Source organism: Esox lucius, chromosome 13 (assembly GCF_011004845.1).
Source record: "Esox lucius isolate fEsoLuc1 chromosome 13, fEsoLuc1.pri, whole genome shotgun sequence".
NCBI classification, from domain to species: Eukaryota; Metazoa; Chordata; class Actinopteri; order Esociformes; family Esocidae; genus Esox; species Esox lucius.
In genome coordinates, this window is record NC_047581.1 from 25,462,907 (window position 1) to 25,490,718 (window position 27,812).

Here is a 27,812-nt window from a genome sequence, read left to right on the forward strand (position 1 = left end):
TTACTTACATTTCTGCTCATCTTTATCAAGGTTGGCAATAATTTTGAGGGTGACTGTTAATAAAATATGAATACTGTGTATAACTGAACCAAACATTTGTTTAGAACATTGCAACAGTATATTGCTAAATTGACGTCTTGGGCAAAGGTTTGCTAAGTTGTTTGTTGACAAAATGTTTCCCAGCGAGTGACCACTCCCTCTCTGAGTTTGCTGCATATTTCGAGATCATGTGCTATGCTGACTTTATTATTCTCAGAGCCACAACACAAATGGATGATTATCTCTTTCCTGAAACAGTGTTTATAGTGTGTCTGTGCATGCCATGTACATCACGTCTGTTTCACTTGTTCCTGCTTCTTAGAAGCCAAAAAGGGGCCTTTGTTGAAAAAGTGGAAACAGATGATTAAAAAAACCCAATTACAAATCCTGAAAAACTATTGTTATACTTCTTTGGCTCAAAGAAAGACCACAATGTCCCAAACTCACACAGCAACTGTAAAAACCACGTCTGCCCCATGAAATTTTAGAATGGTATTTTAAGAGGGTAAACAGCCTATTCCATTTAGTTGAATGGCAGTGCCCCAGAGTGTGAACTTTACTGTTACATGGCCAGAGAACAAACTATTACATAAGTGAGAAGTTCATTAAATTGTTTAAATTCACTCAGAAATTCAAATCAAGTTTTCTACCCATCAGTCAAGTTCATGCAAACATTCCTATTAGGCTTGACATGGCACTTCACAGATGCCTATAATAATGACAGATGTACTGAGGGGAAAGCAGAGGTTTTAACCTTAAGCCTGAGGGGAGAATCTAAGAGGAAGATGGCCTTAAACTATTGCTTTCGGAGAAACAGTTTCTTTGTACACACTGGTTTGTGTGTTTGTGTATGTGTAAAACTGAAAAATGGGCAGACACAAGAAGAGAGAAAGAGACAACTAAAAGGGGAAAAAATATGAAATCTCAACTCACATAGATGAGATTGTAACTGGTTTGGCACAGTACCCCTGTCTCCCCCTAGCCTCCCAGCTACCCAACTCCAGCTCATGTCACAGCATGAATCGAGATTCCTCCAAACTCAAGAAGCAAATACTAATGGAGGTATATTAAAGGTTTAGTTCAGTTCAAGTTATTTTATTATATAAATAATTGAACCCCCCCCCACCCATTACACCTATCATTATTTAATGTCGCCTCATTCAATAACCTAAATGATGATGCCAGGGATGTTTAAAGTGTTGATGTTGAATTGAGGCCAAGCATTTAAAAAACCAGGAATAAACTTGGACCAATCTGTTTTTCTTCTAGAAGTCCACTGTATGATATCTGTTCCTCGATGGATGCAGAGGACGGACATAAATATATCTCAGATATTTCTGTTTTAATTTGTTGTGCCACTGAACACATTGGGGTTTACATAAGGTCTGCATTGATAAATGCGGCTTGCTGGTTAGCCAGCTAGGAAATGTGCATAGCCAAAAATGACTTTTCATAAACACATGTTCAATGTTGAATCTGGTTGGATCAGAATGTGCGTGATCACGGGTCAGATATCCAAACAAACCTCACCTCTAAATCATCTACACCCACCTCCACAGTAAAAACGGAAAGGCTATAGAGGTACATTCCTAAAACGTTTAGAGGGGGCCAGGAGTATTTCCTAACACTGGAATAAGACTAAGAAAAACAGAAAAATCTTAGATTCTCCTGGAAAGAACCTGACGACCTCTATGAAAATAAATATATAAATGATAAATATAAATGAACTCAAAACATAATGATTGTCTAGGTCAGGGGGGGTCAAACCGGTTCCACGGAGGGCCGAGTGTCTGCAGGTTTTTCGTTTTTCCTATAAACTGGTTCCCAGTTCAGGCCTAAACAACCAGGTGAGGGTAGAAATGAACCAAATTAGTGACCTAATTAATCAATCAATCAAGTACAAGTTGAGGGCGAAAACCTGCAAACACTCGGCCCTCCATGGAACTGGTTTGACACCTCTGGTCAAATCAACCCATGAAAAGTCGTGCACCCACTCTGGAATCTGGTGTTTAAATGTAAACCAAAGTGTTGTGATGCACAGAAAGTGTTACATATAACAGAATAAAGGATACCCTGTTTCTGTGAGAGCAGAAATTGACACCAGGAAAATTAAGGTTTAATCTCCATTAAATTGGTGACAGTTCAGAAGAAGTTTTGGTGTTTTAAAGCACTTTCAAAGTTTTACAATATTTCCCACACAGTATTTCATAAAGATTTACACAAATTGCTGACAAATGTCTTGTCAGCAATTAAAAACTAGCAGTAACGTCTCGGAGAAGCACTGAATTCCCTATACTCTTTTTAATCGTTCAGTTGACTGAGAGTCATAATGCCATTACAACAACCTATAAATACCCATATGATATATATTGATATATAAATACCCATATGCTCCCAGAGAAATAAAGTAATTGAGCATCACATGCTATTGGTATTTTTCCAGAGTTTACTGCAAATCTGAGCTTTGAGCTCTTATTACTATGTTGAAGCTATTATTTCAACATTGATACAAACAAAGGTGTTCACAGATTAATCTGTCAAAAAATATCATAAGAAGTGAAAGTTTGGTGAGACACGCATGCAAGTTTTAGGTTTCATCTCTCTCAACTAATTCCTTTAAAAAAGGTGTTGATGCTTTTGTAGCTAACGGGCCAGCTTTTGTTCTTACTGCATATGTCTTCGCATCTTCAATGAAAGGACAACAGTGTCTCTAAGTTCTAAAATCAGTGCGCAGCCCAAGAATAATTGACCAATATTACTGAAAGTCACATATAGTATGAGTGTAATATGAGGGTTTTAGCACAAACAATAACAATAACATTTACTTTAAAAAAAAAACAAGAAAAAATTGTATACATTGATTTGCATTTTAATTAGTGAAATAAGTATTTGATCCTGCAAAGTCCCCCTGCTCAAGTAAGCACATGTACAGGCCCATCTGAAGTTTGCCAATGAACTCCTGAATGATTCAGAGGAGAACTGAGTGAAAGTGTTGTGGTCAGATGCTCTTTGGCATCAACTCAACCAGCTTTTGTTCTTACTGCATATGTCTTCGCATCTTCAATGAAAGGACAACAGTGTCTCTAAGTTCTAAAATCAGTGCGCAGCCCAAGAATAATTGACCAATATTACTGAAAGTCACATATAGTATGAGTGTAATATGAGGGTTTTAGCACAAACAATAACAATAACATTTACTTTAAAAAAAAAACAAGAAAAAATTGTATACATTGATTTGCATTTTAATTAGTGAAATAAGTATTTGATCCTGCAAGGTCCCCCTGCTTAAGTAAGCACATGTACAGGCCCATCTGAAGTTTGCCAATGAACACCTGAATGATTCAGAGGAGAACTGAGTGAAAGTGTTGTGGTCAGATGCTCTTTGGCATCAACTCAACTCGCCATGAACATGGAGGTGGAAACATTATGCTTTGGGGGTGTTTTTCTGCTAAGGGGACAGGACAACTTCACCGAAACAAAGGGACAATGGATGCGGGCCATGTACCTTCAAATCTTGGGTAAGAACCTCCTCCCCTCAGCCAGGGCACTGAAAATGGGTCGTGGATGGGAATTCCAGCATGACAATGACCCAGAACACACGGCCAAGGCAACAAAGGAGTGGCTCAAGAAGAAGCACATTAAGGTCCTGGAGTCACCTAGGCAGTCTCCAGACCTTAATCCCATAGAAATTCTGAAGAGGAAGCTGAAGGTTCAGCATTGCCAAATGTCAGCCTTGAAACCTTAATGACTTGCAAAGAGGAGTGGGGCAAAATCCCTCCTGAGATGTGTGCAAACCTAGTGGCCAACTACAAGAAACGTCTGACCTCTGTGATTGCCGACAAGGGTTTTGCCACCAAGTACTAAGTCATGTTTTGCAGAGGGGTCAAATACTTATTTCACTCATTAAAATGCAAATAAATGTATAACATATTTTGACATGCGTTGCTCTGGATTCTTTTTTGTTATTCTGTCTCTCACTGTTCAAATAAACTTATAGACTGATCATTTCTTTGTCAGTGGGCAAACACACAAAATCAGCAGGGGATCAAATAATGTTTTCCCACACTGTATAGACATCATATACACTGCTCCAAAAATTAATTGGGGTCTCGATGAAGTATATTAAAGACCAAAATCTTTACTGTACATTGTGTAATTCGTTGAGAACAAAATGAAGTAACAACAGTCAGTGAAAACCAAAATCATCAACCGATTGAGGGCTGGATTCAAACTCACACCGTAAATCAAAGTAAACCATTGTAATCAAAGGCTGTTCTAACTTGCGTAAATATCTTCACAGCAACTGATAATGTGACTCTGTAGTGTGTATGGCCTGTAAGCACTCCCGACAACATCTGGGCATGCTCCTGATGAGATGGCGGATGGTGTCCTGGGGGATCTGCTCCCAGACCTGGATCAGGGCTACGAGCTCCTAGACAGTCTGTGCCGCTACTTGGCGGCTTTGGATGCACCAATACATAACATCCCAGAGGTTCTCAATTAGATTCAGGTCTGGGGAACGTGAGGGCCAGTCAATGTCTTCGTCATCCAGGAACTGTCTACACACCCTGGCCACATGATGCCGGGCATTGTCCTGCACCAGGAGGAACCCAGGGTGCACTGCACCAGCGTACGGTCTGAGGATTTAATCCCCGCATCTAACAGCAGTCAGGGTACTGTTGGCTAGAACGTGGAGGTCTGTGCGACCCTCCAAAGATATGCCTCCCCAGACCATCACTGACCTACCGCCAGACTGCTCATGCTGGATGATATTGCAGGCAGGATAACGTTCACCACGGCGTCACTTTCACGTCTGTCACATGTGCTCTGTGTGAACCTGCTCTCATCTGTGAATAGAACGGGGCACCAATGGTGGACCTGCCAATTCTGGTGTTCACTGGCGATTGCCAATCGAGCTGCACGGTGTTGGGCTTGGAGCACAGGTCCCACTAGAGGACGTCGAGCCTTCACGCTCCCCTCATGGAATCGGTTTCTGACACTTTGGTCAGAAACACGGACACCAGTAGTCCGCTGGAGGTCATTTTGTAGGGTCCTGGCAGTGCTCCTCCTGTTCCTCCTCACACAAAGGAGCAGATACCGGCCCTGCTGCTGGGTTGATGCCCTTCTATGACCCTGTCTAGCTCTCCTCATGTAACGGCCATTCTCCTGGTATCTCCGCAATGTTCAAGACTGTACTGGGAGACACATCAAAGCTTCTTGCGACGGCATGTATGGTTGTGCCATCTTGAAGGAGCTGGATTACCTGTGGAACCGGAATGGGCTGCAGGTACCGCCTAATGCGGACACTAGCAAAATGCAAAACTAGACAAGAATCAGTCAGGAAGGATAAGGAGAGCAATTGTATGTGGCCACCACCTGCAAAACCCTTCCAATTTTGGGGGTTGTCTTGCTGTTGCCTCTCCAGTGCAACTGTTGTCACTTTCATTTGCACCAAAACAAGTGACATTGATTCACAATCGCTTATGCAACCTAACTGGACAGATTGATATCCCTGAAGTTTAACTGACTTGGTGTTATACTGTGATGATGACATGTTCCCTTAATATTTTTAGCACTGTATTTCACGTTTGAACAGGCCACACAGAGGGCCAGAGATATTTAGACACTTGTGATAATCGGTCCCCAAAAGCACCACATTATGATAGATTACACAGATCACATAAAATCCTTGTAAGGATACCAAATGTTTGTAGTTAACTGATAATCTTACAAAGATTAGACTAAACAATTCTACCTAAAATTTAACATAAGAAACTTAAGGATACGTTTCAAAGTTGTATTATCTGGTTGACCAGACCCACGGTAAATTGGGTGACACACTGAGACAACACCATCAGATGACTATTTCCAGATAAGGATGTAGACTGCATTAAAGGTATAGTTTGTAATAGATTCATATTAGGGTGAAGGCACATGGAGTCAAGGTACAACAAGCCATTATTCACCTCTGTCCCAGCCTGTAATTAGCATTATTAGCACTATCCAAATTCATTAACAATACCTGCATTGCAAGCGGAAAGGAATTCAAAAAACACTTCCAACTTAATTCAGCAATCGGTAGCTCTAACATCTATATAAATGATTGTTATTGTCAATTGTCTAGTGTTTTTAATGTTGTAATACAGGGCTTATTTGTGAAAGAGACCTAGGTCTAAATCTAAATGTAATCTAAGCAACTGTTCAAGAAATGATATAATAGCACTGCGCTTAAGAACATTTATTTTCTTTGTAAGTAATACTTAAGTAAATGTAGGATACATTCAATGGGGAAGACAGGATTGTCGTGGTCATCTCTCAAGTCTCTGATGCCCACACATTGCCGCTAAACGGTTATATTCCCTTCTTCACTAAGTGCACTATCTTGATGAGATCCCTGTGAGCACTGGTTAGAAGTTTTGCACTACATAAGGAATAAGGTGCCATTTGCCTGGACGTATTTTACAGAGCTTGCCTCCTACGGAATGGAAAAGCTGAGTCAGTTTCTCTCAGAGAAAATCCCAGATGGAGACATCAAAAACATCTGAGGGCAAACCCCAGACATCCAGACTTCCACAGAGCTGCTCTCTGGAGCATTACAGTCTGTACCTTGTTTCTACCCCACATCAGAGGAAGTGAAATGGTGGGTTTTTGCCTTAATCCCATTGCAGGGCTGAATAGCATTGGTTTCTGACACAAATTAGTAAACTGTGTATAATCACTTTTCTTAAAAGCTAACCGAAGTACTTCCTGAACGTTCAGCTAGGGTGTGTTCACATTCATCAAAGCTGTATTTATTAAAATAAAAGTATTGTCTTTCAGAACATTTTGACCCCTCTCTGCATTCTCTTGGTATCATTTCACAATGAAATTGATGACATGGGGTCACCTTCTTGACTGTGGTACACTCATTTGAAGGCAGTCAGTTGAAAGTTGAAACCACTCTCTGCGGAGTCCCCAGGAAATGGATCTCATCTATTTCCATTTCCCCCTGGAAACGTTAACTATTGGATATTTGCTCATTTTCTGGCTGAGCTGTTACGTCATACCCTAAATTGAATCCTGCTTTCCAGCATATGCATTCCAATTCAGGCCTTTATAAAGTTACCATATACAGCTCCGGAAAAGATTAAGAGACCACTGCACCTTTTTCGTTCCTTTCCAAAAAAGTTGAAAAGGAAAGTTTTGAGTGAGGAAAATTGGAGTGTTCAATTTGCAATTTGGTCTCTTAATTTTAACTCTTCTGTTCCTCACACAAAACCTTCCTTTTCGACTGTTTTGGAAAGGAAAGAAAAAGGTGCATTGGTCTCTTAATTTTTTCCAGAGCAGTATGTTAATTCCAATCTGTAATGAGGATGATAGGCTGTGAGTGTGAAGGGCTACAAGCCAAGCAGGATAACACTGACAGTTATGGTTACAACACACCAGAGATACTTTCTCAAAAAAATAAATCTCAGCTGTGCTAGTCAGTTAATCATCATCAGGCTAAAACTGCGGTTTTGGCTTGTCTTATAACTCTTTTTTACGGCACAACTTGCTGTCAAAATGTAAGTCTGCACTCGCCAGAGGAAAGATAAAAAACAAAAAGATCAGCTTTGAAGGCCTTCTCTCACAGTGAGTCAAGAATCAAATGTTCTAGCCCAATCCAGCAAAAAAATGAGCATTTTCACCCAAAGCACAAAAACCTAAGTGTGTTTGAGGACGTTACCTGGACACAATTGCCTGTCTGCAATAGGATTCATAAGTAAGCAGTGTTTACCTCCATATTATTGGCTATGGTGTTGATAAATTTGAATCCTGGGATCCTTTTGTCGCTGCACACCACGCCCACGTCCTCCGTGTGTTTGCAGTCAGACACACCGATTCCGTTAGATGTGCACAGTGCCAGGGTCTTCTCTTTCCCAGTGCACTGGACATTGTCAAACCAGATGCGCCCTGAAAAACAGCATTTTCAGCACATTGTGGATACATCAACAAGATAGATATAGGAAAGCTCTTTCACCTGCCCAGTTATAGTTAGCAAGACCAAACTTCTAAGCAACTTTGGAAAAGTGAACACTGACAGCAAATCTCCTGTGGAGATTTCACTCAAACTACGTTATCCCTATAATGTATTTTTTATTTTGTTTAAATAAACAGTAACACAATAAATCTGTAATTTATTCATGAAAATGGCAACCTTTTAGTGAAATACAAGTCTGAATAAATAGAAATCCACTAACACACAAATGCACTGTAAAAGCTTCACGGCTAATAAAAACAATCTCATAGGAAAATAACTTTTCCCTATCAATGCACATATACATAATGTGTTGGAGTGTAATAACAAAAATCTCACCCTCTCCTTTTCCATATTTTGAGGAGGGAGACCAGGACACAGCCTCCAGGTAGCCCAACTCTCTGCACACCACCTGGGCAGAGTGTATGGAGAAGTCATCGTCACAGACTGTGCCCCACTCGCCATTATAGAAAACCTCCACGCGACCCTCGTTGTGCTTGCGCTTGTCGCCCGCCAAACGCAGCTGTATCCTCGGGGTGTCAGCTGGCAGCACTGGGGCAGAGTACTGCTCCTGCTCAGGCTCTGGGTAGCCCTGTGGATAGCCTTGTGGGTAGCCTTGGTGTTCGTACTGGGCCTTGCAGAGCTCTAACAGGCCCAACAGGATGGTGAAACAGCAGGGGAGTAATCTGACAGCCAGCATGGTGGTGTCTGTCAAAACAATGAAGACAGCAGAGGTTATTTGTGGCAGGGCAGAAAGGGAGTAGGAAAATAACATCAGCCATTTAAAATTCCATGGGCTACTTTGTCATATTGTTTTTCACACAGACAAGGAATGGGGGTTTGGTTTTCAGGATCAAAGCAGAGGGCAGATAATGTTACCCATGCATTCATTACTGTAAAAACCTTTTCGTGACCATCTGTTTTTGTGTTTTTTGTCTAACAATTTTAAATCACCCATGTAATCTTTGTATTGGACAACCCTGTTTCCAAAAAAAGTTGGGACGCTGTGTAAAATGTAAATAAAAACAGAATGCAATGATGTGCAAATCATTTAAACCCTATATTCAATAGAAAATAGTACAAAGACAACATGTCAAATGTTGAAACAGAGACATGTTATTGTTTCTTGAAAAAAAATTGCCCACTTTGAATTTGATGCCAGCAACACATTTCAAAAAAGTTAGGACAGAGGCAACAAAAGACTGGAAAAGCTGTGTAATGCTAATTAAGTCAACTGGCAACAGATTTATTTATTGTAAAAGTTGGGACTGTGGAAAACAGTACTCTGGTCTAACAAATCAAAATGTGAAATTATTTTGGAGAATCAGAGTTTTTAAGGCAAAAAAGTGGAATATTCTGCAACGGCGATTTTTGTTCAACCCCTTGAATTAAAACTGAATGTCTGTACTTCAATTGTTTCTCGGTTGTTTGATTTCAAATCTATTGTGGTGGCGCCAAAAAAGAATGCAAAATTTGGTGAACGCTCAAGAATCTGGTCACGATGAACATTTGTGAAATCAATAAAATGCATTGTATAAAGCCCCTTTTACATCAGCAATTGTCACAAAGTGCTTAAACACTGAGCCTAAAAGCCCAAAGAGCAAGCAACAAGAAGAAGGGGATGAACAGTAGCTTGAAAAAGCCTCCAGGTAGGGTCGGATGTAAGATTACATTGTACAATATAATATATATATTTTTTTTCTCTCAATATTATGATGTTTTTCCTGTTGCAATCAAGTCATGGTGTCATTGCATTAATGAAAGAGAAAAAAAAAAATTGTCAGTTTGCACACAACTGTGATTTGCCATACCCTGGAAATTGGATAGGTGCTGGAAAATTCCTGGATGAGCGCTCCCAGAGAGGAAGTGGGGTTAAGTGGCTTTGTAAGTTCTCACTTTGCCAGCTCAGGGATTCTAAACCTTTGGGTTACTGGTAAGATGCTCTAGCAACTAGTCAACCTGCCTTCACAGAGATTCACCTTCGCTTGAAATTTTATATAAGCAGTATCATTATTTTCAAGACTGCAGCAACATTTCACAAGGACCGAACTATATAATAATACAAATTACGTAAACCAATTTCTTCAAACTATTAAAATCATAGGTTATGTACTTTACGTCTGGCATCGAATGCCGGATTTTTTTAATTTTCCAGTATCTTTCTATTTGTCCTCAGTGTAACGTGGCATATACAGTTGGAAAAATGTATTAATCTATTCGAGTTTGTACGTCAAATAACTTTGCATTGAACATAGGCTGTTATGTAAATAATTTGGCAAGGCACTTTCTTGTGAGGCACAAAAATCAGGGCAGGGCATGCAGGAAAATAGGGGCTCCCAGCCACAGCAAAAAGTGAAGTGTGATATTGACAGGGTTAACTAGCTAGTTGACAGAATACTGCATAAGATGTCATAATGAGAAAGACCATCTTATAAGATGGTCCGACTCCACTCCCTTAAATGGTTGGCTGAATCAAACAAGTCTCCTAGCAACAGCCAGTCAATCAAAGTAATGTGTCAAGATCCAGACCAAGAAGGTCAACAGGGCAGCATCCATAAACCCCCTACAAGTCCAAAATATGAAATAACAAAGACCATTAAAGACACACTAACACATTGAGGAATGGGGCACATGTTTTTTCACGTTTCCACAAGCTAGTCATCTCATGTCCACCGATTCTGGCCCAGGTCAACAGGGTCTTAAGGGGGAGGTTGCAGGGTCAACAGGTCAGGTCCGAGTAAAGAGTTGGTCTTTGTAGAGCTAATATCCTAATTCTCGAAGGGATTGTGACAGACGACTCTCTAATGCATTTTATACAGGCAGCTCATAGAAAGTGTTACCAAACCAACTTGAAAATAATCCCTGTTCTTTCCAGGACAAGAACTATAATCAAGCCCGTAAACCACTGGGACATGTCATTACGATTTTTTTTTATCTCATCTCAAAACTGCATTATAACCGTACAGCTGAAAATGTTGTGCACACATGGCACCCACAACTTATAAACCCCACAAATTCACAACTAGCAAAACTCCGATATCAGCCTGAATTCTCAGTACAGACAATACCATCTAGAGTGCAAATACTCGGAAAATACAGAATCCGTCAGTTAAACAAAAAACAAGCATATATAATCCTCATCATAACATCAGAGTGGTTTTGGTTATACGTGGCATACTTATACGTAGCCAAATTTGCTTAATTTAATGAGCACTAACAAATATCAAATATTTTTCCACTGATATGCTTCAATATTCTTTCAAAAGCCCACTTTGAGTTATAACCTCTTTAACAATGAAACAAAAAGCTCTCACCACAGACGGTCTTCATAAGATCCTACTGATGCATAGATGACTGCCCGATGATGTACAAGTTTCAAATTTGTCTTTTCCCTCCGCAAAAATGGCTACGTGCCTCTCGGATGGTTTTCTCCGCTAAAGTTTTAGTCCCTTAGCAATTTCATTGCGGCTTCCGACCAAGTTGTGGAACTGCCCAGTTCCGCCCACTGATGAAATGACCTCACCCGTGGCCTGTGCGCTGAAAGTGAAATACACGGGATTCCTGGGGATTCAGAGCGACACTGGAGAAATTACAGCATCGTAGGACAGCAACGTGATATTAACAGCCAGGTTGCAGTTGAACCTTTTGCTTGTGTGCCACATAGGTCACTTCCGCGCCTAGAGCCCCCCAAAAAACGAATCATTATCAATGTATGTCAACAGAAAGTTATGGTCCAATATCCACACATTACGTACGACAACAATTTATTCTGACTCTGCCACCACATGCAAAGGATATTAGAACCTTCTAAATAATAACCTGGTCGTTCATTTGCTTCACTGCATATCTATTGAGGCAGGCTTGTTTGCGCTGACTGTAATGTAGCTAATAACACCATTCAAATTGTGCCCTTTGCAGGTTAAACCCTTACAAGACTGAGTGTGGTCGTGTATGTTGTGAAGTAGAGGATCCCTATTTCGCACCCCTGGTGGGATAATCGTATGGTGGAGGAAGCAAAGTTGTGTTTAGCAGCACACCAACGCCGTGGAAATATTCTGAAGGAATGTAAAGATGTTACGTCAATTAAACTCAACAGTAGGTTCCAAACAGTCCTCCACACATCTCGGCAAGATATTCTGCCTAACACACTGCTTGCCCAAAACGACATACACACTGGAGAGCACCATCCCTGGTCAACAACCAGGTTTGAGCCAGACCTACCCCAAGGTCTCACTGGAGTATTACAAGACAAGGCAGCTTTCTCCAATATCCACTCCAGGCAGTGCTTAGTCAGTTTCCACACCCTGTACAGGCACTCTGGCACTGTTGGTATGCTGCAACAAGGATTCAAAGATCTGGAAGCAATGAGGGCAGCTGCACTGAAAGGCAGTGTCTTCGATCACCATGCCACACAATGGCCCCATCCTTACATTTTTATTGTAGAATAATACCACCTGCATTCACTGGACTATAAAGGACCTAATGTTTTGAAACTCTTCCCTAATTGAGAGGACCATATCAAATGACACATCTCATAAAACATCTTTTACATTTTCGTCATTTGGATAATGCCTTTATCCAAAGCGACTTACAAGTAGCAATTACGGCTAAACGCCTTGCTCAAGGACACATCAGTTTTAAGAACTCAAAGCTGGTTTTGGTATTCAAACCGGCAAACTTTCAGTTACCAGCCCAATTCTCCAACCACTGGGCTTACAGCAGTTTTTGATATTAATGTCCTTGATCATCCTCTGTGCAAACTCAACAGTACTCACCAAAGATCGATCTGCATTTATTTAAAACAGGTGTCCATTTGCTGAAATGTGTGCTGATTCACAGCTAATAAAAAGACAGGCGACGATATGACGCTTGCGTTTAATTGATGTTTTACAGTATCCCTCATGTCAAAGAATCCTTCTTCCTGAGTAGTCCTACTGTAGCTGCAAATTTCTCTTCCCAACTTATTCATTTTTTGTATTGCTATGCATGGAATGGTCAATGTAAAGAATTCAAATACTCCCAAGATAAATTGTACCTATAAAAGTTTGAGACTAGCACCAAAGGAATGGCATTCACAAATAATAACCCGAAATCTTTGGTTTATTACGCAGAAATGTCAAAACTACACTTTAATAAATATGTACATCTTGTCAAGACATATACTGTATTATTGCTTAAGATTTTTAAAACCGTGGCTTGTACAATCTCAGCATTTGATTAAGGCAACATTGAACTCAAAGGCTGCTAACAGGGATGGATAGCTTGTAGAGTGTTTAGCGGCTGAACGCAGGATTGAAGCCTCCTCCCTTTCTTCTATTAGTTGTCGTCTTGAAGCAGTGGCTGCATGTGGAAACATTAAAGCGTGTTTAAACTAACAAAATACTTGCAAATAATCTGTGAATAAGGTGTTCACCTAGTATGAATGTATAACAGCAATACTTGAAAAAATATATTCAAATAATGTTTTAGATCAAATTAGGATGCTAAAAACATGATACACAAACCTGAAAATATAAAACTACAAAACATTTTCCCACATACACTAAATGGCCAAAAGTATGTGGTCACCCCTACTAATTATTCAGTTCAGGTGTTTCAGCCACACCTATTGCTAACAGGTGCATAAAATCCAACACTTAGCCATGAAATCTCCATAAACAAATATGGGCAGTACAATGGGCCATACTGAAGTGCTCAATAACTTTCAACATGGCACTGTCATAGGATGCCACCTTAGCCACAAGTCAGTTTGTAAAATGTCTGCCCTACTAGGGAGCTTCACGAAATGGGCTACCATGGCCGAGCAGTAGTGATGGCGAGATGAGGCTGCGTGAAGTAATGTATGCACATTACTCAAGGCCTCATGCAACTCAGTGCACACTAGTGACACCTGCTGGTAAATATATTTTTGCACACCCAAAACAATAGTTGGTGTAACCTGACGTAGTGAAGAAACAACGGTTTTCTCATGTAATTTAATCAAAAACTAAAGTTACAGGTATCATTGGGACCAGTGTGTTGCAATATTTTCCAGAGATTTTTTTTTTAAATGCATTGCTGAAAAAGAAGAATAAACCTATTCATTTTTGAGTAACTGCGTTGTCTAGAAATGAGAGAAAACAGGAAGATTGAAATAAAGAGGTGTGACATTTGTGTGGTTCAAATGGGGAATAAAAGTGCTTCTTTAACAGGGGACTGAGATTGCTCCTGTAACTTCACAACAACGACAACTCATGAAGGGAAGTTTTGCTTCCTTTTATCAACTACCGAAACGCGCAACGAGCTAATCACATGGTCCTACAGAAACCAAGGCCTCGTTTGTCATCGATGACGTAATTCTCTGAAAACGATACAAGTCTAGGCACGAGGGTTCGGCAGAAATTGCCCTAGATACTCGAAACACATTTCTGAGCTATGGTCTCATCTGTAACATCACTACCGAGCAGCTGTATGCAGGCCTCACACCAACATGCGCAATGCCAAAGCGGAGTCCATATAGATATGGTTCGACAAGGTTTGTGTGGAGAAACTTGAGTGGCCTGCACAGAGCCCTGATCTCAACCCTATTGAACACCTTTGGGATGAATTGGAACAGCAATTTTGAGCCAGGCCTTCTCGTCCAACATCAGTGCCTGACCTCACAAATGCTCTTTTGGCTGAATAGACACTGCAAAAACTTGTGGAAATCCATCCCAGAAGAGTGGCGGCCAAGGGGGGGCCAACTCCATATTAATGCCCATGGTTTTGAAATGGGACGTCCAACAAGCTCATATACTGTAGGTGTGATGGTTGGGTGTCCACATACTTTTGGCCATATAGTGTAAGTAAAATGTGATCTAGCAGTTACACATCACATTTAGTGGGGCACTCTGTCACAAAAACAGGCTTGACCCTATGACATGAGAAGATTGGTTGCACTCACACTGTAACTCACGTCCTCACTAGCTTCTTGTCGCTGCCAATGCGGATTCGACAGAATCTTCAGGATCACCAATCCAAAAAGTACGATCAAAACTCCGAATGAGTTAGCTACCAAGGCCTCAGGTGGCAGGTTGGCATATGGCTGTGTCCCATTGGTGGTTCCTTTTCTGATAAGAAAATAATAATAAAACAATCCTTAAATATTTGTGTGAATATAGTCAACATAGGCTAATATAATATGCCATTAAATTATGAAACACTGCATTAAATGAAGAACATCATTAAATTACAAAATATGCCATAAAATTATGAAATAGGTCATGATATTATAAAACGCAACTTGTGATAAAAAAATAAAAAAACATTGGGAAATATTATTATGAATTATTATTATTAATTGACACCTTTGGTCATAGATAACAGATCAACACAGTCTAAGACACTATGAGTATACAAAACCACAAAGTTAATGGAGTCTCTTACAGTGCAAAGAAGAGTTTCTCATTAATCCCTGAGATGCAGGACACTACGCTGAGTATCAGTATGCTGCCTCCCATCCACACATGAGCAGGTTTCAGCAGCTTGCGGAATGACATGGGTGAGCAGGGCAGGAGGAAACCAGCCAGGCCCAGCACCCACTGAAAATAAAACATAGGCTCAGCCAAATCCAATGCATGCATTTGTTATGCATTTCAAAGTGATTAAATAAATACTGAAACAAAAATAAAAGTGCACCAAAAACTATAAAACAATTAAGTAGATATATAGTAAACACATGGTATGTTTAAGAGCACCCTTGCTTTTTTACAAGCAGTAGTTAATGCTTTTGGTCAACTGATGATTTGGACAAACCACAACTGGGTATAGGTGGGGCTTACAGTGGGGAAACGATTTCAAGTCTGTATGTGCAGTAGTTAATATGCCCCCAGGTAAGCACTAATTAATAGGTTAAGTTACTAGGTTGCGTGAACACAACTATGCAAGGCCACGTGAAGTGCTTCACCAGTCTTAAACATGTAGTCTGAGACTTTATTCTAAACGTCCCATTATGGTCCGGATGTGTAATTTGTTGTTTCGATGTGCATAAAATAGAATCACAATAATAACTACCATACTTAAGTTAAAAATTACATTCTAACTTTGAAAACACGTGATTTAGACATGGGGCACAGCAGCACATAAATTACATTTTCTGGGACCATTTTGGCTTAACTGTGCAACTTTTACAACCAGTGGCCAAAAATCACCAAATGTACATTGAAAAATTATTTTCAAATCAATTCTAAAACAAACAGGTAACCAATGCCGGGACTTCAAGATTTGTTTCATTAGTCCACAGTTGTGGAATTATTTCTGTATTATAAAAAGTTAAATATACTGAAAATATGATTGCTGATACAGTCGACTGTATCAGCAGTGAAGTAATGAAACAAATACGTGTTTGGCTATATCTTTCTTTTAATTATACAGCTTTCATGTTTGCATTGAGTTGGAACCTTAGGACACACCTACTCATTCAAGGGTATTTCTTCATTTTTTCTATATTCCACATTATATAATAATATTGAAGATGTCAAAACTATGAAATGACACACGGAATAATGTAGTAACCAAAAAGAGGTAAACAGATCAAAATACATTTCATAATGTATATTCTTTAAAGTAGCCACCCTTGATGTCAGCTTAACACACTTTGCATTCTCTCAAACAGCTCATTAGGTAGTCACCCGGACAGGGGTGTAGCACAAAATTCTGGGCCCTGTACATAGGTGGTCTCTGAAGGCCCCTCCCCTCTTTATTCAAGATTCAAACATTTTCAAAGGCCCCTCTACACATTAGGGCCCCTCTACACATTAGGGCCCCTCTACACATTAGGGCCCCTCTACACATTAGGGCCCCTCTACACATTAGGGCCCCTCTACACATTAGGGCCCCTCTACACATTAGGGCCCCTCTACACATTAGGGCCCCTCTACACATTAGGGCCCCTCTACACATTAGGGCCCCTCTACACATTAGGGCCCTATAAACTCAGTACCCTTCCCACCCCAGTCTGACGCCACTGCACCTGGAATGAATTTCAATGAACAGCGGTTAGAAGTTCATTTGTGGCATTGCTTTCTTTCTTAATACATTTGGGGGGGGTTTACAGAGGTTAACAAAGTGGTTTGGGTATACAAAAGAGCATCATGTCTGTACTGTAGTAGTCCACATTATGGCAAGAACAGCTAAAATAAGCAAAGAGAAAACTACAGTATCATTACTTTAAGACATGAAGGTCAGTCAATCCGGACAATTTTAAGAACTTTGAACGTTTCTTCAAGTGCAGTCGCAAATACCATGAAGCGCTCAGGCCAAAGAAATCAAGGAATGGAAATTAAACCAGTGGGATTTTGTGTCCTTTGGACTAGAGTCCAAATGTGAGATTTTTGGTTCCAATCGTCACGTCTTTGTGAGAGACAGCGTGGGTGAATGGGTGATCACTGCATGTGTAATTCCAAGTCTGTGATTTATCTAGAATTCAAGGCACACTCAAAATACAGAAACGCCAGCATTCTGCAGCGATAGGCCATCCCATTTGGTTTGCACTTAACGGGACTATAATTCGTTTTTCACCAGGAAAATGACCCAAAACACACCTCCAGGGTTCTTTAAAAGCTATCTGACCAAAAAGGAGAGTGATGGTTCTGCATCACCTGACCTCAACCCAAATGAGATGGGTCGAAATAAGTGAAACCGCAGAGTTAAGGAAAAGCAGCCAACAAGTGCTTTGGATATGTGGGAACTCCTTCAAGACTGTTGGAAAAGCATTTTAGGGGACTACCTCATGAAGCTGTTATGTGAATCCCAACAGTGTGCAAAGCTGTTATCAAGGCAAAGGATGGCTACTTTGAAGAATAACAATATATTGATTTGTTTAACACTTTTTTGATGACTAAATAATTCAGTATCTCTTATTTCATAGTTCCGATGTCTTCATTATTCATCTACAATGTCATTAGAAATAAGAAACCAGGCAAGCCTAGTTCAGCCGCCCAAAATAGGAAGTGTTGATGGTGGCTGCCCTCTCAAGATTCCAACTCAGGTCGCCCACGTGGAAGGCTGTGTCTTTAACCACAACACCACAGAGCTGACCATTTACCGGGTGTCAGTATAGCATATTGACATTATATAATGTTGTCAGGCATTAACATCGTCAAGTTTGAATATTTCATTAGACACCATTAACCATCTTGTTAAACTTTGTAACGTTTCTTATTAAGTTTACCTCCACCACAAAAAGTATCTATGAACTGCATGACTCTTGCCACTGGCCGTCTTAAAAGCTTATTAGCCAGTAAAATGTCGCTAGACGCCATTAGGCATTGTGTTAAATTTTGTAATGTTTCTTATTCATTTTAGCACCACCACCAATAGCATCTTTTACCTTTATGGCTTTTGCCACTGGCCATTTTAACTACTTATTAGCCAATCGTGAATGACATTGATACAATAACTACTGTATCAATGTGACGATAACAGACTTTAACGTCAAGTGAAAAGACGAGAATCGTGTAGCCAGTGAAGTGTTTGACTATCCTGAAGAAAGGCTAAGAATTTGAAAATCCACCAGAAATAGTCACAATATAACAGTAAACTAGTGATGGTCGTTCTTCTAGCAGCAGGATATTATGCTAGCATCGCTACTTCAGATTTTCTTTTTCAAAATAAAAGCCATCATTGAACTATATAAGGAGATATAGTTAATCAAGTCTGTCATTTTATGTTTGATGTTCGTTCGGCAGTTGTTTTTTTACATACTAGATTGTCAACTATATGGCCTTATACATTTCAATTAGGGCTTTAATTGTGATAATGAAAATCTGAGTGCTTCCAGCATAATACCCTGCTGCTAAAATAAAGCTAATGAAGCCTTGTTTGGCCATCACTACAGTAAACATTTCATTTTATGCTTCCCGTAGCTACAGAAGGTTTGAGCCAGCCAGGTTTGTCTATTCTGAACAAATCCTCTTTGACCACTGGCTGTTTCAACAGCTAATTAGCCATTAATGAATGACATTATCAATATAGGTGACGACAGCTGACTTTTGTAAAGTGAAAAGACAAGAGAATCATGTAGGCAGCAAAGTGTTTGTCTATCCTGAACAAATCCTAATATCCACCAGAACTGTTTGATTTTAGGCTTCCTATTATGTAGCTACACAAGTTTGTCTGTCCTGAACCTCAGGCATAATGTGTTTAAACTGTTACGGGAGTCAAACGCGGGACCTGTTGTGGCGTAGCCCACATCTCTAACCCCTACACTATTTGACAAGGGGTAGTCAGCCAGTCAGTCAGGGATGGACGGACTCAGTCACTCACATTAGAGACATTCGCTCTTCAAGGCCAGATCCGCTTACGCAGTCCGGCAAAAATAAAAAATACCATTGATTGAGTAGGTATGTCAAAAAGTTTGACTGGTGATGTTTACTACACCTGGAGGGTGAAGAGTGCTGTAGTGCAAATGCCAATCCAACTGTGCAAGGAGTAGAGATTCTGAGTCTTGTTAGCGTTGTGGAAATCAAACACAGCACAGAGGCCTAGGACAGAGCAGATCAGAGCCAGGAGCATGACCCCAGCATGCAACAGCTTCCACGGCAGCTTATTCTGCCCCCAGGTGAGGGGAACACGGTATAGCACTGCTCCTAGAGGTTAAACAGGTACAGATCAGCGTGTTAACAGATTGATGTTGAGACAATTTTTACTATGTACACTAAATGCATGCGAAACTAAAATCTGTAATTTTAAAGACAACATTTTTAAAGGTCCCAGAATCAAGTTATATGGCTATAGCCTACCTGCTGATGTTGGGTTGCATTAGATTTCACATAGATTGTATACATTCACCATCAACAATTGTTTTAAAAAATATACTTTTAAACAATCAATAATGGGTATATGGTACTCATTAAATATATGGCTAAATTCTAAAGAATACATTGTATGACAGCAAAATTTTCACAAAACATGGTGAAAAAGCAGAAGCAGCTCTGTTTGAACTTCCATATGGTCAAACTCAATCTCAAATAGGGGTAAAATCCAATGTTTTGCTATTTACAGAGAACTGCAGGTTCCATCAAGTGGAATTTAATACATTTAAGATATGTTTAATGGCACATGGAATGCCATTTAATACCAATTTTGAGTTATCCATCTGTAAACCTTCCCCTGCTTAGGACTTCCAATTACAACCAATATGGCAAAGAAAGGAATTTGACCTTGGGTTGCAGCAGCGACAAATAAAGCCTAATGGTTAAAGAGTTGGACCAACAACCAAAAAGTCACTGTTCAAATCCCAAATCCAGCTAGGCGAACAATCCATTGTTGATCCCTAAGGCAAAGAAAATGGCACCAATTTCACAAGTATGTCACTCTGGAGAACATAAACTAAATGACTAAAATTAGGGTTAGATTACAATTCTTGATGTAAGCCTACAGGAGAATAGTCCTTTCCAAAATACACTGCACAAAAAAAATAAGGGGAAAATCACAGCACAAAAAGGCATACTGCCTCATGCTACTACTGCTAGCATGAGGAAAGCTGGACAGGGCCATAGAAGGGCATCAACCCAGCAGCAGGGCCGGTATCTGCTCCTTTGTGCGAGGAGGAACTGGAGGAGCACTGCCAGAGCCGTACATAATGACCTCCAGCGGGCAACTGGTGTGCATTTCTCTAACCAAACTGTCAGAAACAGACTCCCAGGGGGTTGCCCCAACATCCTCTAGTGGGACCTGTGCTCACAGCCCAGCACCGTGCAGCTTGACTGGCATTCCCTAGAGAACACCAGAATTGGCAAGTCCGCCATTGTTACCTCGTTCTCTTCACAGATGAGAGCAGGTTCACACTGAAGTAGCTTTACATAGCTCTCCATGTGCAGAAACATCTATACATCATTTCCTAATGGACTTAAAACCTAGTCAAACCAAAAGCTGTGACTCACTGCAATATGCAGTTTGGAGTCCTGATTAATTTCTATTTCACCTGCATCAACCGGGGGGGGAGAAGGGACTTATTTTATGACAATTTACTAAAGCCATTCTGCTTCATGGAACACACCTACCCACAAACTGACATAAAACCACACAAACAGGAGGACAATAATAAAAAAATAAAAAAATGTAATCTTTCACAAATGTCATAAACACATCCACCTGCACCAAAAACTGGAAGTGAAAGAAATTCTTGTTCCACTCACCATTGCCATACAGCACGACCAGACCTGTGACCATCAGGACAGGGTGCCAGTTGAACTGAAGAGACGAGCCATCCCAGGCAAAACCACCACGCCACTTGGAGTTCCAGGTAGTCACCAACACTATGCAGGCAATCCCAAGGCACAGGCACAGCAGGTAGCAGAAATAGAAAGACACTATGGATCTCATCCTGGAGGAACAATCTGCAAGCTAGTTGGAAAAGATTAACAATATGATGTAATTTACTGGAACTGCATTGCTATGTCCAAAATTAAAATAAACACATTAAAAACAATTTCCAGTAGAAACAAACTTCTTCACTGAAATGTGAAGCACGTGAAATTGTCAATAAAAACTTACATTTTGACCAGCTGTCAATACAGCACGAGATGTTACCGATGAAAGATAACTACAGTAGATGTCTATCGTTATACTTTTCAATTCCACCAGTCTGTATTGCCTCTAAAACATCCCCAAATGGTCTCTCGCAAAAAGCTTTTGTATTTAAATAGCCAATCTGATTTGTCTCAGCAAGCCACCTACTCACAGAGCTCTTTGATTTCAGTTCCTGTTTCATTGTGTTAACTGCCATCTCGCTTCCAAGTTCCCCTGTCTCATTCCACTGGCTCAGGGGCAAGCATTCACTCAGTGTAGAGCATTTGGGGGTTGGGGGATAATCATGCATCTGGTCAGGTGTTAACAATAGAAATCAGACACTCTTATCATGCAAGGAAGGGACATACATAACATAGAGACGGAGAAGTCAGAATGCACACTAATAATTAAGAAAGATGCCAAAGGGGAAATAGCCAACAAATTGAACAAATTGAAAACGTTATCTTGCGTTTATCTTAATAAACAATAAGTAGCTTGCCAAGCTAATTCAATCAAATATTTAACTCTACATTTCACATTGTAAAACAATTGGTTAGCTTGGGTGGGTTGTAAAGTTAGCTTAGCTAGCCAAAAATGATATGCCTGGTAGAAGGGAGCTGCTAACTGAAACAAACTAGTTTCCCACTAATTAACGTACCTATTCAACATTACCTAACTTACAATGTGCTCAGATCAGCTCATGCCAATATCGAGTGAGGAAGCGTGTAGATGTAAATTACTTTCGAAACGCACTGTTGTTTACAATGACGTTTCTTATTTGACTTCGCGAGGCATGACGGGACAGTTCCCCGCTCACGTCAGCTGCAAGGGTGGACTGTTCGGTCTGATGGCATAAAAGCTGTAAACACCGGTAAACACACCTAAAGTTAAAATCATTACTGCGCACACAATTTTGAACTTCTCTATTCACATCCGGCGCCCACAGTTTTTAACTTGTCAATTCACATCTGGCTGCACACGTCGGTCTTTGTTCACCTGCCAATAACTGTAGCGCTACAGTGCCTGGTTTAAACACTATCTATACATTTTATTCATGACCTATTGGAATCTGGAATTGTAACTTCTGTGACGAGCACCCAAAAACAGTGGTCGATCCGTTGTCATTGCGCCCCTGTTCTGAGAGATATATATATATATTTAGGTTTTTTTTACAAGTTATAGAGTCATAACTGAAAGGAAAGATGGATGTTTACAAATAATTAGAAGAAAAAAAATTCTGTCATCAATTCAATTCTACATTTTAAAAAATTACAAACAGAAAAGCTTATTTGTATAAACTTTAATATTTGTACAGCTTTAAAATAACCATGTCCCAGCAGCGTAACAATTGGCTTGGATCACTACCTGCTAAACTAAAGCAAGTTCAAAAGAGACTGTTCCTGTGTGTACAGATAACCAGCCAGACTGTGTACATACATTATTCATGCATTACAACATAGTTAAATATACACATGTGCAAATGAACATGTCAACCTTCTTCACAACGAAGTTGATTCAGTTCAATTAAATCCAAACAGCAGTTCCCAAACCAACAAAACACTCAATAGTTTATACCAGAGTCCAAACTCCAACACAAAACAAAAACATAATTCCCCTTCAAAATGCAAAAGTATGTCAATCCAAAGAGTAGGTCCAAAACAGCAAGAGAATGGATAGCTCTCAGATTGGTGGCTTGTAACCCGGCCTAATGAAGAATCTCGTTTTAAAATGTGAATGGAACAATGAATTAATGAAACTTCTGTGCAAGCAGTCTAATACGTTTTTACACACATTATCCCTCATAAATCCATCATTCCATCATGCCAGCGAGTAAAGCAAGTCCTATCTAGTTGGTTGCAGAGGGGCACCAGGCATGCCCCACACTGCCAGGAGGTCTTGTTGTAGGCTTTGTTACCCTTGCAGAGGTCACAGTATTTCCTTACATCTGTAGGCCTGTTTTCAGGTTTTGCTGGGTCGAAAGGGGCAAAGGGCACAGGTGTGTGGTTTGTCCTCCTTTCTGCAGCCTCTGCTTCCGGAGTCGCCCCAGCAAGTTGAGCTGTGAGCTCCTCCATAAAAGCTCTGTGTGTCAGGGGATTAGTCTTTTGTTCTGTACATAGTTCTTTATGTAGAATGTAGCTGTTGCATGCGGCTATGTCCAAAAAGTGCAAGAACATGGTCTTATACAACCTCGTCGCTTTGTGGTGAGAAGTGGTGCATTGGATCAGATGATCCGACAAGTCCACACCTCCCATGTGCTTGTTATACTCCACTATTGGAGTGGGTATGGGAACACTGATTTTCTTCCAGGTTCCATCTTTTGTCTTAAGTCTTCTCATCACTGCATCTGACGTGTAGGCTTGATGGATTGTTGAGTAGATGGACACCTCGCTTGAGTCCATCCACTTGACAAAGAGCAGGTCGCCATCTCGAATCCACCTGATCGAGCCTCTTGGGGACTTTTTGGTCAGGGCATTCAGCTGGGATGTAGGGGCTCCCATCCCCCCGGCTCGATATGTACCGCAGGCTCTAAATTGCAGAGAAGACAGGTGTCTGAATAGCTGAGGGCTTGTATAAACGTGATCACAGTAGATGTGATAACCATTTCCCAAAAACAGTTTGTCCAGGAGGCCCACAACTGCATCATAAGGACGTCCAAAGCCTGTGTGGAATTTGGACTTCCCTGTGTACACAATAAAGTTTGATGTGTATCCATTGGAAGAGTCAGCCAGTATAAACAGTTTGAACCTACACTTTGCTGGTTTGTGTTTCATATACTGTGTCATCCCTGTTTTCGCCTCCGTTGCCACCATCCTCTCATCAATTGCCAGATTTTTCCTTGGTTGGTAAAAAGACTTGCACGCTGCATTGATTTTGGTCATCAGAGGCTTGAGACGGAACAGCGGGTCGTATTCTGATGAGCCCTTTTTGCTGTCATTTACAGCATCCTCGGCCGGATCACTCATGCGCAAGTTTGAGGAAATCAAGAGCCACCTGTCCCTTGCCATCACTGTTCCCGGAAACGGCACTGAGAAAATGTTTTTCTGTCTCCAGTAGGATTTGATCGATCCTAGCTTTAGAAGCCCCATGAAAATAACCAGTGAAATATATTTTAGTAACTCTTGGGGGGTGACATCAGTCCATTTGAACTGAAGTCCCTGTATTATCCTCTTTGTAGCTTGCTTGTTGGTGTTGCTACATAGTTTTCTGACAACACTGGTGGAGAAAAACAGCTGGAACAATTCAAGTGGACTGTGTACGGCTGATTTATCCAGTTGCACCCCCGGGGGCCTAGCAGGGGCAAATCCGGGGAGAACTGGTGGGACATCTGGATCACTTTCTGTTTTCCAGTGCTGTTCAGGTGTTGTGTGGTGTAGGGAGCGTGATCTGGAGCGGCACAGTGGGGAGCTCTGAATGCTCCCTATAGATTGTCTGCGCCCCCTGGTATGTGTTCTCCTAGGTGTAGATTCTCTCCTCAGTGGAAGTTGAGGTGCTGCTGGCGGTGTAGAACATGTGCTTGACTGGCACTGTGTATAGGCAGAGTCATCACTGTCATCACTATCATCACTGAAAAAACTGTAAAAGGAGAGAGCAATTACACAATGAAACTGCAAGCATCTTTCAGTGTCACATTTTAAGGGAGAAAACTCCCCTATGAACTCAGGTTACTGTGAAAGGGGAGGTGACTCCACAAGAACAAATGAGGCATTCCAGTTGTACTTCCAAGTTCCAAGTCAGAAGTTTCAGCTGTAACGCCCCCTCAAGTTTGGAATAGTCGCAAGAACCCCACTGGGCCAGAGTTCGGAATCAAAGATGGCAGCACTTGGTCTCAACAGTAAGTGAAATCTGTAGTTACTGTTTATTTTAGCAATTCTGTATATTTGTGTCTCATAAAATATCATACACACAGTACTATCCAACTTGTCTGTGGACATGTTGCTAGGGTGTTAGTATGCGTGAAATGCCACTTAATGCGTTTTTATCAACTGGATTTGCTAATAAACGGTTAACCAGACTAGTTGCATGGCTGACCGAGCAATCTTCCACCCAGTCGGCGGCACCAATAAGACTAACAACTCAGGTCTGCACAGCAGGGCTGTGTGTCATTGATGTCCAGGTTATAGGTCAAGCTGTGAGCCAATATTAATAGTTTTAATGTTTTTTTGTATATAGTTACACATTTAGCTGATATTTTTGTATATAGTTGGCTATATATTTTTTTGTAGTAATCTATTGCTATATTATAATGCATGTAATTTGAATACAACCGTTTCCGGCTCTGTTTTTGGAAAAATCATTGTTTAGCATTTTACCGGAGCCTTTTTTATACCTAACACTTCACTGAGTCAATGTGTATAAGGTGAGACAGTTAATTGAGGAAAATACCCAATTACTGGTACACACAGAATGTGCAAACAATCAATGTTGATAAAACCATTTGATCAAAACGCAATGGTATTTCACGCATACTAACACCATAGAAACATGTCCAGAGCCAGCAGTTATACGATGTATTTGCTAAAAGTAATTGCTAAAAAGACAAACTAGGTCTCCATAACTAGCAACCAGGAACCCTAGGCTAATATTAGCAAGGATAAGACCAATGTCTAACTCTGAGTTAGCGCTGTTATTTGGAACAGGTAATTCTATTTTTCCTCCTCCTCCTGCTGCTCCTCCTCCTACCGTCATTCTCTATTAGGCATTGGTGCAGAATCCCTTTCTGACCACTGAGTAATTACAAAATGCTCTTATTTCCCCCCCCCCCCCCCCCCCCCCCCCCAACTCCACTAGAACAAACATTCCAATCTCAATCTTTCTCTGACTCAAAAATCCAATACATGACATGTCTGAGATTAAATCCTGCAATAAATCACACATACATGAGAAATACATATTCAGAAAACAGACAATAACTATTGATCAAATTTGTATGGCATTATTTTATGATAAATAGGTTATTTAAAGTTACATACCAGTCCTCAAATCGATCGTGCCAATCCTCATCAAGCTCTTCAGTTAAAAAGCTTTCTGCTCCAGATAGCTCATTGTCGCTTTCCAAAGTTCTCTCCAAATCGTCAGCTGCAGAAAATGTAACTTTTTACCACTTTGCTAAAATGCTAATTCTAATACTACTACTACTACTAATAATAATAATAATAGCTGTTGCAATATACACTAGATAACTCAACCTCAGGGGCACCGGCAAGGATTATGGACCCCATTAAAATCTCACAATGGAGGGCAAACATTTTGCTCGGGGGCCACATCAGGATTTTGAAATTAAACAGAGGGTGACATTTGTTACTGATAAATTATGTTTAGGCCAGAAAAGGAAATGCTGACTGTACCCGTACTGTATTGAACAGTTTAATGACAAAGTTAAATCTAAACTAATTGAAACATTAATACGGTTGGTTCATTATAACGTCTAAATAATTACAATTCAGATTCAAAAAACTTTTTTACGTGGGCCGGATTTGCAGACCGAATTCGGCAAGCGGGTCTTAGTTTGCCCCCTTTCGTGTTTGAATTCTTATAATTGAAAATGAATGTTTTTAATTATAAAAAAAGATAATTCCCACGGACCCCTTGCAATTATCCCAACTGACATGTTTTAACAAAATGCTGCTCACCTTCTTCAGTGGGGAGTACGGCTGGTCCAGGGTTATGGGGAAGGGCAGGCAGGACTGCTGAGCCAGAAGCTGCATCTGTTGGGTCCGGGACCAGGAAGGAACAGAGACAGTTGATTTAGTAAAGATTGTTTGCTAAACGTTCGCCTGCGTTGAAATGTAAACACTGTCTGTGAAGATATGAAGTAACTAATGCTATGGGAACAAAACAAAAGGAGCCTATTTCATTATGGACTACGCTAACAAGTTAATTTCCACCACTCACGGACTACACCCACCTTGCATTTTGAAAAGTCTAACTTTTATTTATTTTTGTTTTAGGAAACCACGTTTTCTTTAGTAAGCTGAAGCATCTTTGATATTCCGCCCGGACCCCTCAATCGCAATTCTTTGTTAGCAAGTGCTGTTCGCTCCAGGTGTAGGGACTGGACCAAACCATTTCATGTGGGGGGGGGGGCTGGGGGGGGTAATGCGTAATACAGAGGCTCTCTGGATGTTTACTTTTTGTCAAAAAAATAAGAAATTAGGATATGTGGATAGGTTAATTATTTAATGTCGATCCTTTTAACTTAATGTTCTATTAAGTTTTTAGGGCCATTGAATCACGAGTCCTTACAATC

General features: G+C 40.5%; 3 protein-coding genes across 11 annotated transcripts in view; all 3 read right to left on the reverse strand.

Moving 5' to 3' along the window:
• loxl2b (lysyl oxidase-like 2b) overlaps nucleotides 1-11,543 on the reverse strand; it is a 35,421-nt gene extending 23,878 nt beyond the window's left edge. The window contains exons 1-3 of one of the 2 annotated variants that reach the window (XM_010902834.4): nucleotides 11,350-11,543; nucleotides 8,375-8,743; nucleotides 7,796-7,971 (exon numbers count right to left, since the gene is read on the reverse strand). In XM_010902834.4, the coding sequence (XP_010901136.1) occupies nucleotides 7,796-7,971; nucleotides 8,375-8,743; nucleotides 11,350-11,365 (561 nt within the window). In that variant the 5' untranslated portion in view covers nucleotides 11,366-11,543. The remainder of the gene's footprint in view (nucleotides 1-7,795; nucleotides 7,972-8,374; nucleotides 8,744-11,349) is intronic. The other variant, XM_010902833.4, reaches the window with a different exon arrangement.
• A 1,580-nt stretch (nucleotides 11,544-13,123) lies between these two features.
• On the reverse strand, nucleotides 13,124-22,401 carry LOC105029465 (cytochrome b ascorbate-dependent protein 3). 7 transcript variants are annotated; one of them, XM_010902836.4, is made up of 7 exons: nucleotides 22,247-22,398; nucleotides 21,738-21,875; nucleotides 21,193-21,400; nucleotides 19,433-19,641; nucleotides 15,440-15,594; nucleotides 14,958-15,123; nucleotides 13,124-13,375 (listed from the first exon to the last, which is right to left on the reverse strand). In XM_010902836.4, exons 2-7 carry the CDS (start codon nucleotides 21,873-21,875, stop codon nucleotides 13,352-13,354), a joined length of 900 nt encoding a protein of 299 aa, XP_010901138.2. In that variant the 5' UTR covers nucleotides 22,247-22,398; the 3' UTR covers nucleotides 13,124-13,351. The 7 variants fall into 7 exon arrangements, with proteins under 7 accessions (XP_010901138.2, XP_019908349.2, XP_010901137.2 ...); XM_020052790.2 differs by having other exon boundaries at nucleotides 22,238-22,398; XM_010902835.4 differs by having other exon boundaries at nucleotides 22,224-22,398.
• A 464-nt stretch (nucleotides 22,402-22,865) lies between these two features.
• LOC105029467 (piggyBac transposable element-derived protein 4-like) lies at nucleotides 22,866-27,596 on the reverse strand. 2 transcript variants are annotated; one of them, XM_010902840.3, is made up of 4 exons: nucleotides 27,471-27,596; nucleotides 27,196-27,264; nucleotides 26,536-26,641; nucleotides 22,866-25,138 (listed from the first exon to the last, which is right to left on the reverse strand). In XM_010902840.3, the coding sequence occupies exons 1-4, from the start codon at nucleotides 27,475-27,477 to the stop codon at nucleotides 23,365-23,367; spliced, it is 1,956 nt and encodes a 651-aa protein (XP_010901142.2). In that variant the 5' UTR covers nucleotides 27,478-27,596; the 3' UTR covers nucleotides 22,866-23,364. The 2 variants fall into 2 exon arrangements, with proteins under 2 accessions (XP_010901142.2, XP_019907966.2); XM_020052407.2 differs by having other exon boundaries at nucleotides 27,196-27,270.
• Nucleotides 27,597-27,812: the final 216 nt, after the last annotated feature.

Bases quoted from the DNA above. Each gene is read 5' to 3' on its own strand.
- LOC105029465 (XM_010902836.4), bottom strand. From the start codon at position 21,875: ATGCATGATTATCCCCCAACCCCCAAATGCTCTACACTGAGTGAATGC. The intron at 15,595-19,432 runs GTGTAGTAAACA...TTTTATTTTCAG, and splicing joins CAGCACTCTTCACCCTCCAG to TGGGTGCTGGGCCTGGCTGG. The intron at 15,124-15,439 runs GTAAGAGACTCC...TTTTCTTATCAG, and splicing joins GAGAAACTCTTCTTTGCACT to AAAAGGAACCACCAATGGGA.
- LOC105029467 (XM_020052407.2), bottom strand. The intron at 26,642-27,195 runs GTGAGCAGCATT...CATTTTCTGCAG, and splicing joins CGTACTCCCCACTGAAGAAG to CTGACGATTTGGAGAGAACT. The intron at 25,139-26,535 runs GTATGTAACTTT...CTCCTTTTACAG, and splicing joins CACGATCGATTTGAGGACTG to TTTTTTCAGTGATGATAGTG.